At 45.1% G+C, this 13,141-nt stretch overlaps 1 protein-coding gene across 8 annotated transcripts in view; it reads right to left on the bottom strand.

The window, feature by feature from the left end:
• Positions 1-13,141, bottom strand: part of znf516 (zinc finger protein 516) — a 258,381-nt gene that overhangs the window by 121,919 nt on the left and 123,321 nt on the right. For all 8 annotated transcript variants that reach the window (XM_068032496.1, XM_068032499.1, XM_068032502.1 and 5 more), the window contains one exon: positions 12,714-12,818. In XM_068032496.1, coding sequence (XP_067888597.1) covers positions 12,714-12,818 — 105 coding nt within the window. The remainder of the gene's footprint in view (positions 1-12,713; positions 12,819-13,141) is intronic.

Below are 13,141 nucleotides of genomic sequence, written 5' to 3'. Positions count from 1 at the left end.
CTCAAATCAATGGAATGATTGCTAAAAACGGAGCTGATGGCTGTTTTCCATGATCAATGGTATAAATTTCCAGTACATATCTCCCACTAAAAGCATCTGAGCTTTGTAACTAGCTCACTTTTTATTTAAATGAAAATATTTTTTCCCAGAAAGCAATCCCTTCCAAGTCTGGAGCTCATTTTTGTTGGGACGTTTTTTTTTAGAAAGTTATTCTTGCTTAAGTCAAACAAAACTATTGATGTGGGGAAGCACAGCACGTTCATTTTCTTTTTATTGTTACCTGAAGACACGTTGCCCTGAATGAATTGAGTGAAGCTGATCATAATTGTTGCTCTATCTGTGAAATAAACAGGCTTATGTTCAGACTCACTCAACTCAGCTGCATGACTTAAACAAAATCATTTCTAACTACTCTTCTGCATCTGTGTCTGTGGGTGGAAGCCTGTCCTGGCAGCTTTCTATTTAAACCCCTGTCAGTGTGTGGTTTTCTCCCTATTTTTATCCCTGATCAGACTGTTAGCAATCTTGCCATCCTACTCAACCCAGAAATAAGCATCCATCCCATTATCTTCTCCATCATAAAGACTGCCTGCTTCCACCTCCTTAACATTGCCCGTCTCAGCCCATATGCTGCTGAAACCCTCATCTACCGCTGAACTCTGTGCTCCTCCAACTCTGGCCTCCGGTATATCGCCCCTCCCATTTGCCAAACCATAGCTGGCCGTGCCTTCAATTGCCTGGGTCACACATTCTGGAATTCCCTCCTTAAACCTCTATGCCTCTCCACTTCACTCTCTTTGTTTAAAAACCCTCCTTTAACCCCATCTCGTGGTCACCTTTCATGATGTCACCCTCTTTGACACCTCATTGTGAATCAGTGGGTAGCCCTGTGTCAGAAGGCTGTGGATTCAAATCCCACTCCAGAGACTTGAATGCAAAATCTAGACTGACACTCCAGTGCAGTACTGAGGGAGTGTTAGATTGTCAGAAGTGCTGTCTTTCAGATGAGATGTTAAACCAAGACCATGTCTGTCCTCTTAAGTGTACATAAAAGATCCCACTGGCACTATTTTGAAGAAGAGAGGGGGAGTTATCCCTGCTGTTCTGGCCAATATTTATCCATCAACCAAAGTCACTAAAAACAGATTATCTGGTCATTATCACATTGTTGTTTGCACAAACTGACTGCCGCATTTCCTACATTACAACAGTGACTACACATCAAAAGTACTCCATTGGCAGTAAACTGCTTTGCGACATCCTGAGGTCATGAAAGGCGCTATAGAAACGCAAGTCTTTCTTTTCTTTGGCTCAGTGACTATTTTGCTGATTCTGACTCTGTTAAGTGACTTGGGTTAATTTTTCATGCTAAGACTCCACACATCCTGACCTGTGCCATGATGTGCCACCTTATCGAAGGCCTTCTGAAACTTCATATAAACCACATCCACTGTTTATTTTGTTTAGAGATACAGCACTGAAACAGGCCCTTCGGCCCACCGAGTCTGTGCCGACCATCAACCACCCATTTATACCAATCCTACACTAATCCCATATTCCTACCACATCCCCACCTGTCCCTATATTTCCCTACCATCTACCTATACTAGGGGAAATTTATAATGGCCAATTTACCTACCAACCTGCAAGTCTTTTGGCTTGTGGGAGGAAACCGGAGCACCCGGAGGAAACCCACGCAGACACAGGGAGAACTTGCAAACTCCGCACAGGCGTACCCAGAATTGAACCCAGGTCGCTGGAGCTGTGAGGCTGCAGTGCTAACCACTGTGCCACTGTTCCGCCCCACTGCATTATCCTCATTCAGGCTTTCTGTTATTGAAAGAGTTACAGAGTCAGTTACGGCACTGATGGAAGCCATTTGGCCCACTGAGTCCATGCCAGCTCTCCATGGAGCTCTTTAGTCAGTCCCACTCCCCCACTCGATCCCCGTAGCCCTGCAAGTTTATTTCCTTCAAGTGGCCATCCAATTTTCTTTTGAAGTCATTGATTGTTTCGACTTCCACCACCCTTGTGGGCAGCGAGTTCCAGGTCATTATCACCCGCTGCGTAAAAAGGTTCTTCCTCATATTTCCCCCTCCATGTCTTGCCCAAAACCTTCAATCCGTGTCCCCTAGTCCTTGTACCATTAGTTAATGGGAACAGGTTTTCCTTGTCTAACTTATCTAAACCTGTCATAATCTTGTACTCTTCTACTAAATCTCCCCTCAATCTCCTTTGCTCTATGGAGAACAACCCCAGCTTTTCCAACCTAACCTTGTGACTAAAATCCTCCATCCCTGGAACCATTCTGGTAAATCTCCTCTGCACCCTCTCAAGGACCCTCACATCCTTCCTGAAGTGTGGTGACCAGAACTGGACGCAACACTGCAGTTGGGGCCTAACCAGAGCTTTATAAAGGTTCAGCATAACGTCTCTGCTTTTGTACTCAATGCCTTTATTTATGAAGTCCAAGATCCCATATGCTTTACTAGCCAGTCTCTCATTATGTCCTGCCACCTTCAAAGATCGATGCACATGCACCTGCAGTCTCTCTGTTCCTGCACACTCTTTAGAACTCTGCCACTGAATATATATTGCCTCTCCCTAATCTGCCAAAATCCCACACCTCACAGTTGTCAGTAATAAATTCCATCTGCCAGGTTGGTTAAGTATGAATTTTCTTTGAGAACTCTACGCTGCCTATTTTGAGAAATACTTATATTTATGCCCCCTGTTCTTGATATGTCTTTGTTGGGTCTAAGGCAGATGACTCACACTTGCCCACATAGAACTCCATGTGCCATCGTTTTGTCAATTCAATTAATCTATAAATGCCCTTTGTAACTTTCTGCTCCCATCTACAAAACTTACTGTGCCTCCTCATTTATTGTCATTGGCAAACCTGGATATACAGCTCTCTATTCTTTTATCTAAATCATTAATAAATCTGGTGAAAAGTTGAGAGGTCCCAGATTACATCTTTTGGGGACACCGCTTGTCACAGCTGCCAATCAAAATATGTTCCCTTTATCCCTACTCTCTGTCTCCTACCTCCCACATAAATTTCCAGCCTACGTTAAGAAGCTATTACACATGTTCTAATTTATTGCTCATTCTAGCTTAGAGCAGTTGGGTCGAATGGCTGGTTTCTGTGCTGCAGATTCCATGTTATACTATCTAGCATAACTGGCCTCGCATTACAATTTTCACTCAATGGGCTGGATTTCATGGTCCTGTAGAAGGCGGGTTTTTTAGCGGGGGGGGGGGGGGGGGGGGGGGCGGCCGGAGAATCGGCACGGAGTTGTCCGCCACGGAACCCGACGCCATAATGCCGATTTCTGAAACTCTTGGAGGTGGCGACGTTCCATGGCAGCACCTCCGCTGTGACAGGATCGTAATATAAATCTGTTGCACACTGCTTTGCATGAATTTATATCTAAATCACTGCAATCCTACCAGGCTTTCCCATTTGTATGCATGACGTGCAGCACTCATGTGCCTTCACTTTCCCGTCTTTCAAAAGCTGGTGCGGCCGAGGCGAGAGTCATCGGTGCCTCCAGAGGTTAGGCAAGTTCTGCATTGTTATCTTGTGGATTTTTGTTTCACATCGGACATTGCTGCTGAGCTCAATCTGCAGATGTGAAGAAAGGAGGGAACTCCAGCCCTGTCGACCCTGCAAAGTCCTCCTTACTAACATCTGGGGGCTTGTGCCAAAGTTGGGAGAGCTGTCCCACAGACTAGTCAAGCAACAGCCTGACATAGTCATACTCACGGAATCATACCTTACAGACAATGTCCCAGACACTGTCATCACCATCCCTGGGTATGTCCTGCCCCACCGGCAGGACAGACCCACCAGAGGTGGTGGCACAGTGGTAAACAGTAGGGAGGGAGTTGCCCTGGGAGTCCTCAACATCGACTCCGGACCCCATGAAGTCTCATGGCATCAGGTCAAACATGGGCAAGGTAACCTCCGACTGATTACCACCTACCGCCCTCCCTCAGCTGATGACTCAGTACTCCTCCATGTTGAACAGCACTTGGAGGAAGCACTGAGGGTGGCGAGGGCACAAAATGTACTCTGGGTGGGGGACTTCAATGTCCATCACCAAGAGTGGCTCAGTAGCACCACTACTGACCGAGTCCTAAAGGACATATCTGCTAGATTGGGTCTGCGGCAGGTGGTGAGGGAACCAACAAGAGGGGAAAACATACTTGACCTCGACCTCACCAATCTGCCTGCCGCAGATGCATCTGTCCATGACTGTATTGGTAGGAGTGACCACCGCACAGTCCTTGTGGAGACAAAGTCCCGCCTTCACATTGAGGATACCCTCCATCGTGTTGTGTGGCACTACCACCGTGCTAAATGGGACAGATTTCGAACGGATCTAGCAATGCAAAACTGGGCATCCATGAGGTGCTGTGGGCCATCAGCAGCTGCAGAATTGTACTCAATCACAGTCTGTAACCTCATGGCCTGGCATATCCCCCACTCTACCATTACCATCAAGCCAGGAGACCAACCCTGGCTCAATGAAGAGTGCAGGAGGGCATGACAGGAGCAGCACCAGGCATACCTCAAAAAAATGAGGTGTCAATCTGGTGAAGCTACAACACAGAACTATCTGCGATTGCCAAACTGAGTAAGCAGCATGCGATAGACAGAGCTAAGAGATCCCATAACCAAAGGATCAGATCTAAGCTCTGCAGTCCTGTCACATCCAGCCGTGAATGGTGGTGGACAATTAAACAACTAACTGGAGGAGGTGGCTCCACAAATATCCCCATCCTCATTGATGGGAGAGCCCAGCGCATCAGTGCGAAAGATAAGACAAGCATTTGCAACAATCTTCAGCCAGAAGTGCCAAGTTGATGATCCATCTCGGCCTCCTCCTGAAATTCCCAGCATCACAGATGTCAGACTTCAGCCAATTCGATTCACTCCGCGTGATATCAAGAAACAACTGAAGGCACTGGATACTGCAAAAGCTATGGGCCCTGACAATATTCCGGCAATAGTACTGAAGACCTGTGCTCCAGAACTTGCTGCGCCCCTAGCCAAGCTGTTCCAGTACAGCTACAACACTAACATCTACCCTACAATGTGGAAAATTGCTCAAGTATGTCCTGTACACAAAACGCAGGACAAGTCCAACCCGGCCAATTACCGCCCCATCAGCCTACTCTCAATCATCAGTAAAGCGATGGAAGGTGTCATCAACAGTGCCATCAAGCGGCACTTGCTTAGCAATAACCTGCTCAGTGATGCTCAGTTTGGGTTCCACCAGGGCCACTCAGCTCCTGACCTCATTACAGCCTTGGTTCAAACATGGACAAAAGAGCTGAACTCAAGAGGTGAGATGAGAGTGACTGCCCTTGACATCAAGGCAGCATTTGACCGAGTATGGCATCAAGGAGCCCTAGCAAAACTGAGGTCAATGGGAACCAGGGGGAAAACCCTCCACTGGTTGGAGTCATACTAGCACAAAGGAAGATGGTTGTGGTTGTTGGAGGTCAATCATCTGAGCTCCAGGACATCACTGCAGGAGTTCCTCAGGGTAGTGTCCTCGGCCCAACCATCTTCAGCTGCTTCATCAATGACCTTCCTTCAATCATAAGGTCAGAAGTGGGGATGTTCGCTGATGATTGCACAATGTTCAGCACCATTAATGACTCCTCAGATACTGAAGCAGTCCGTGTAGAGATGCAGCAAGACCTGGACAATATCCAGGCTTGGCTGATAAGTGGCAAGTATCATTCGTGCCACACAAGTGCCAAGCAATGACCATCTCCAACAAGAGAGAATCTAACCATCTCCCCTTGACATTCAACAGCATTACCATCGCTGAATTCCCCCACTATCAACATCCTAGGGGCTACCATTGACCAGAAACTGAACTGGAATAGCCATATAAATATCGTAGCTACAAGAGCAGGTCAGAGGCTAGGAATCCTGAGGCGAGTAACTCACCTCCTGACTCCCCAAAGCCTGTCCACCATCTACAAGGCAGAAGTCAGGAGTGTGATCGAATACTCTCAACTTGCCTGGATGGGTGCAGCTCCAACAACACTCAAGAAGCTCAACACCATCCAGGACAAAGCAGCCCGCTTGATTGGCACCCCATCTACAAACATTCACTCCCTCCACCACCGACGCACAGTGGCAGCAGTGTGTACCATCTACAAGATGCAGTGCAGCAATGCACCAAGGCTCCTTCGACAGCACCTTCCAAACCCATGACCTCTACCAACTAGAAGGACAAGGGCAGCAAATACATGGGAACATCACCACCTGCAAGTTCCCCTGCAAGTCACACACCATCCTGACTTGGAACTATATCGCCATTCCTTCACTGTCGCTGGGTCAAAAGCCTGGAACTCCCTTCCTAACAGCACTGTGGGTATACCTACCCCAAATGGACTGCAGCGGTTCAAGAAGGCAGCTCACCACCACCTTCTCAAGGGCATTTAGGGATGGGCAATAAATGCTGGCATAGCCAGTGACGCCCACATCCCATGAATGAATAAAAAAAAAGTGGATTCATTTGCTGGGGTGGAAGAGGGGAACTCTGTGAGTGCGTACTGTGGTGGGGGAGGGTGGAACTCTGCAATCCAACATCAGGTGATGCTGTTAATGGCGTCGCCAATGCCACTCCTGCCTGTGATTGGGGGGTATGGCTGCTGTCATCATGCTAAATGGCCACCCGTGTGGCTGCAGACATCACAGGCAGGACCACCGCCATTTCATGCACCCGCCGCCACTCTCAGTGGCAGGCTAATAAAATCCAGCCCAATGTGCATCCAACTCTCTGTGACAGGTAAAATGGCAGCTTTGATCAGAGGCTAGGCTACACATAATTGGATATTTCTTATTCATTTTTTGAGTATAACACAGGGATGTTATTAATTAATATTAGAAATGTTTACAATTTTAAGATGTGATCTCTGAGACAAGACCTTTGCAGTACCCAATAGTTAGACTGTGGAACTCGCTAGCACGTGGAGTAGTTGAGGCGAATAGCACAGATGCATTTAAGGGGAAACTAAATAAATACATGAGGGAGAAAGGAAAATGCTGACAGGGTGAGATGAAGGAGTCTCGTATGAAGCATAGACACTGGCACAGACCAGTTGGGCCGAATGGCCTGTTTCCATCCTGTAAATTCTAGGTAATTCTGTCCTGGAATGCTCCTTTAGCACACATCTAACCTAGCAGTAACCAGATTATGTTGCCAACTGAGGATAAAAGTCTCATTTGTTTTTAAGCTATTACTGCAGTTTAATAGTACAATCACAAAAGATACCAGTTACTAAGATGGTTAGCTTGTGGCCAGAAAATAGCAATTTAATACAACACTTAGAGTTGGAGAGTGTGCTAATAGCTGCCTGGAGCCACTGCCCTTTTTAATTTGAACATTTATGCTGAAGAAAGCAATCACTGACAACATTAATTATAAACATTTGAGTAAGAGTGCCCGCTGCTTGCATTACTTACCATTTGGCCTCTGTCACTTTTCATCACTCTGGCTTACCCATGCATCATTCACACTTATAATGATGCACTTACTTATCTGACTGTCTTATATCATATACGGATGTCTTCTTCACAAGCTAAATCCACTGCAGGCTTAACGATCAGACTTGATTCTTAATGACTGTCTATAGCTAAGGACTGCATTTTCTGAATATTAAAATAACTAACGCATAAATTGCTGATGCTAAAGCATCTGATATACATTTACTTTTTGACTACAGTAATTCATATACTGTGCAGCCTTAGCCAGTTGTAATGCTTATCAGGGTGCCTGGGCAATGCTGCCTTTACATAGAAACAGGAGTAGGCCATTCAGCCCCTTGAGCCTGTTCCACCATTCAGTTAGATCATGGACAGAGATAGAGCAGGAGTTAGAGTTCTCAATTGGGGTAAGGCCAATTTTACTAAACTGAGGCGTGATTTAGCGAAAGTGGACTGGAAACAACTACTTGAAGGTAAATCAATGTCAGAACAGTGGGAAGTCAGAGTAACATGTTCCCACAAAGAAAAAGGGTGAGACATCCAAATCTAGAGCCCCATGGATGGCAAGGAGCCTACAGGGTAAGATAAGGCAGAAAAGGAAAGATGATGTCCAACACCGAGATCTCAATATTATAGACAGCCAAGAGGAGTATAGAAAGTGGAGGGGTGAAATCTAAAAGGAAATTATGAAAGCAAAGAGAGGGCATGAAAGAATATTGACAAGCAAAATTAAGGTGAACCCAAAGATGTTTTATCAACACATTAAGAGCAGGAGGATAACTAAGGAGAGAGTAGAGCCCATAAAAGACCAAAAAGGTAACCTATGTGTAGGGGCGGAAGATGTTGGTATGGTTCTTAATGAATACTTTGCCTCTGTCTTCACAAAAGAGGGGGACGATGCAGATATTGTAGTTAAGGAGGAGGCGTGTGAAGTATTGGATGTGATGAACATAGGAGAGAGGAAGTATTAATGGGATTAGCATCCTTGAAAGTGAATAAATAACCTGGGCCAGATGAAATGTACCCTAGGCTGTTAAAAGAAGCAAGAGAGGAAATAGCAGAAGGTCTGACCATCATTTTCCAGTCATCACTGGATACAGGTGTGGTGCTGGAGGATTGGAGAACTGCTAACATTGTACCTCTGTTTAAAAAGGGAGCAAAGGATAGACCAAATAATTACAGGCCTGTCTGTCTAACCTCAGTAGTGGGTAAATTATTGGAATCTATTCTGAGAGACAGGATAAACTGTCACTTAGAAAGGCACAGGTTAATCAAGGATAATCAGCATGGATTTATTAAGGGAAGATCTTGTTTGACCAACTTGATCAAATTTTTTGAAGAAGTAACAGGGAAGATTGATGAGGGTAGTGTAGTTGATGTGGTCTACATGGATCTTAGCAAGGCTTTTGACAAGGTCCCACATGGCAGACTGGTTAAAAAAAAATCCCATGGGATCCAGGGAAATGCAGCAAGGTGGATACAAAATTGGCTCAGTGGCAGGAAACAAAGGGTAATTGTTGATGGGTGTTTTCGCGACTGGAGGGCTGTTTCCAGTGGAGTTCCGCAGGGCTCGGTATTCGGTCACCTGTTTTTTGTAGTATATATTAACGATTTGGGCATAAATGTAGGGGGCATGATCAAGAAGTTTGCAGACGACACAAAGATTGGCCGTGTGGTAGATAGTGAAGAGGATAGCTGTAGGCTGCAGGAAAATATTGATGGTCTGGTCAGACGGACAGAAAAGTGGAAAATGGAATTCAACCTGGAGAAGTGTGAGGTGATGCATTTGGGGAGGTCAAACAAGGCAAAGGAATACACGATAAATGGGAAAATACTGAGAGTTGTAGAGGAAGTGAGGGACCTCGGAGTGAATGTCCACAGATCCCTGAAGGTAGCAGGACAGGTCGATAAGGTGGTTAAGAAGGCATAATGAATCCTTTATTTATCTATAGCAATTACTGAACATCAAATTCAAAATCAGACCATTGAGATTTATGAAGTATTAAGAAATTACCCTCATCCATGTCTTTGTTACCTCCAGATTTTATTATTCCAATGCTATCCTGTCCAGCCTTGCACCTTCCACCCTCCATCTGGCAATTTGCTGCCATATCCTAACACGCACCAAGTCTCATTCACCCATCACCTGCTGTGCTTGCTGACCTACACAGGCTCCCAGTCCGGAAGAATCTTGATTTTAAAATTCTCAACCTGGTTTTCAAATCCCTCCATGCCCTTGCACCCCAGTCCTAGCCCCATCTCTGTAATCTCTTCTGCTCTTATAACCCTCCAAGATCTCTGCGCTCCTTCAATTCTGGCCTCTTGTGCGTCCCCAATTTCTATCACTCCTCCACTGGTGCCTTCAGGTGCCAGGGCCCCAATATCTGGAATCCCTCCCTAAGCCTCTCCGCCTATCGACCTATCCCGCTTTAAGATTAGATTAGATTAGAAACACAGCACTGAAACAGGCCCTTCGGCCCACCGAGTCTGTGCCGAACAGCAACCACCCATTTATACTAATCCTACACTAATCCCATATTCCTACCAAACATCCCCACCTGTCCCTATATTTCCCTACCACCTACCTATACTAGTGACAATTTATAAAGACCAATTTACCTATCAACCTGCAAGTCTTTTGGCTTGTGGGAGGAAACCGGAGCACCCGGAGAAAACCCACGCAGACACAGGGAGAACTTGCAAACTCCACACAGGCAGTACCCGGAATCGAACCCGGGTCCCTGGAGCTGTGAGGCTGCGGTGCTAACCACTGTGCCACTGTGCCGCCCTTTAAATCTACCTCTTAGTCCAAGCTTTTGTTCACCTGTCCTAATATTTCTCTCTGTGGCTCTACTTCAAATGCTGTTTGGTAATGCTCCTGTGAAGCACCTTGTGACGTTTTACTATGTTAAAGGCACTACATAAATGCAAGTTGTTGTTGAATTGAGCCCCAGAAGTAGACATTATTGACATATTTCGCAGGTACATTTGTCAGTCACTACAAACAAATGGTGTCTCTGGACAGGTGACTTTTAAAGGACAGCTGTTTTCAAAAACTGAGGATCAGCAACTTTAATAAAGCCTTTTATGCGATTAAATATAAAACAATGAAAATTATAAATTGTAGAAATTTTTATTTAGCTATGATATTTTGAAGACTTTTTTTCCATCGTTCAAAATTTCTGTTTTATTACATCACTGATATACATGCTATTTTTTTCTAGTGTTTAAGAAACATAAAATGAAGCAGTAAACTACAGGCATGTGTTTAATTGCGTTTTTTAAAAAAGGAAGGCAAGTCTAAAGGGATTACACCCTGTACTGAGAAAAATTGTTTTATTCAAAATTTCTAGAGTAACTTTTATGTCCTCCCAGCGTCCCAAAACACTTTACAATGAAGCAGTATCTGAAGTATAGTCACTCTTGTAATGTAGGAAATTCGGTGCCCTTTTGAAAGGGCTTCCAGCCCTAACATTGGATTTCAATATTTGAAGGAATAGGTGTATTAAAATCTATTTGAATAATGAAAGAAATGTTTCCACCCCCTCTCCCACCACCACCCCCCCCAATATCCATTTACTTAATTCCTTGCCCTCTCACCCCACAAAATACTTACCTTGAGTACCTGACCTCCCCCGCCCCCCAAATGTTCAGTAACTTTTACCTTCAACCCTTTCCCACCATCCCCTCTACCAATCAGAATTGTTTTCCCCGCTCCCTCCCATCCCCCACTCTGAAATAATGCCCATGCTCCCCTCTCCCCACCAGTGTTCCGCATCGGATCTCCGAAGGGGACTGCGGGAGCGGGTAAATATTTAATTCAATCATTTTAATACATTTAAATATTTAAATTGTGGCCCGGTATTTGCCACGAGGCCTCACAGTCACTGGCAATATGGGGCCCCTCATGCAGCCATTTTCCGGAACCCCCGCCACGACCCCCAACATCAGTGGCCCAGTAAAATCCAGCCTAGCATCTCCAACAGTGCAGCATTCCCTCAGTAGTGCACTGGGGTGTCAGCTCAGATTGTGGGCTCAAATCTCCAGAGTGGGATCTGAACCCACGCCCTTCTTTTACTGAAAGAGAGGTCAATTTGCCCGCCAAAAGAGACTCCCCATTTTGGGTCTCTTTCCCTCCACTGTCACCCTAGTGACTTCAGTGAGAGGAAAAGATTGCCTTGAGGCCGATGGTAACTCCATTTGTTTTAATGGGGCCACCAATTCAGAGCAGAACCAGGAGACTAATCTGAAGTTCCCCGATCCTAGAACAACACACTGCCCTCTAAGCCCTGCTACTTACTGGACTTTTCTTCACTTTCCTTCTGCCTTTAGCTAACCTGTTACCCATCTTCAGTCAAACTGCTTTTAGCACAGGCTCATGCAGCAACAGCAGCACGGGATATGGCTCTAAAGTAGGCAAATTGGCGGGCAATGACCCACAAATCTCTCCTACTGATATTGTGCTGGCATTCCAAATAGCATAGGCATAATATTTATAAAAACAAAACAAATCAATCCAACCACAGAGAAAATTAAAGTTAATTCTCTGAGGAATCTGTCCCCATGGTGAGATTAAATAAATTCTGCAGAGTCAGTCTTGAGTTTCGGAGAGGAAAGGCAGGTAAGGGAAGACAAGACAGTGCAAAAACGACCACCAGAATTTTCAGGAAGTTGGCGGAAACAGAGCCAAAAATTTTAAAAAAAGGAAATATAGCTCTTGCAAGTTTACAATATTTGGACAAATGTAAAGCATGGTCAGTATTAGTGGGTCAGTAACATCCATAATAGCTGTTTCACTAAATGAGCCGGAACTCTGTGAGAATGCTGATTATATTAAAATGGATGTTATCTACACTTCACATTCTTAGTGCTGTTGGCAACCAAATTCATTTACATGTCCAATTCGAACTGTGACAATGACATCTGATAAATATGTAAAAGGTTACTTTACAGCTCAAGAAACAATAGCATTTGCTTACAGCATATATTGAGTTTTTAACTACAGAAATTAATTAGTATTACAGATCCGAGACGGGTTTGTACACATCTGTCAATTAGAGACAGGGTTATTTTTACAAGAGGTGCTTAAGACGGGTGGGGACAGGGGTGTGGGGTGGGAAGGACTTTAATAATGAAATACGAGCAACACCGAAAGGAATAGGTGGTGGTACGACATAATGGAAACAATCCCTACCTGTGTGGGATCTCATATGTGTCCTGAGGTGCCTGGATTGGCTGAAACTCTTTCCATGCTCTCCACAGATATACTCTCTGCGCTGTGCCTGAGTAGCAAGTATCCCTGTGGTCATTGAGGAAAAGTTGAGAGAAAAAAAAGCATTATTCCAGGAGGATACATCATTAGTATGTCTAATGTGTCGTTTTGTGAGGCTATCCTTCAGGCTCCTTGGATGACAACTGTCAGGCTTCATCACTGCAACCTTTCTCAGGATAAGCACACACAGGACTGAGAGACTGCATGAATTACATTGAATTAAAAGACATGCCCTGTGATGTGCCCACTCTGGGCATGTCAGGTGTATGCATTTCAGAGCAGATGGATCCACTCCTCAGCCCATCACCCAGCCTCGTCCAGTAGGCACATCAAACTGGCAGAGATAAGTC

This window comes from Heterodontus francisci, chromosome 5, assembly GCF_036365525.1.
Source record: "Heterodontus francisci isolate sHetFra1 chromosome 5, sHetFra1.hap1, whole genome shotgun sequence".
NCBI classification, from domain to species: domain Eukaryota; kingdom Metazoa; phylum Chordata; class Chondrichthyes; order Heterodontiformes; family Heterodontidae; genus Heterodontus; species Heterodontus francisci.
This window is presented reverse-complemented; position numbering and strand designations above follow the sequence as displayed.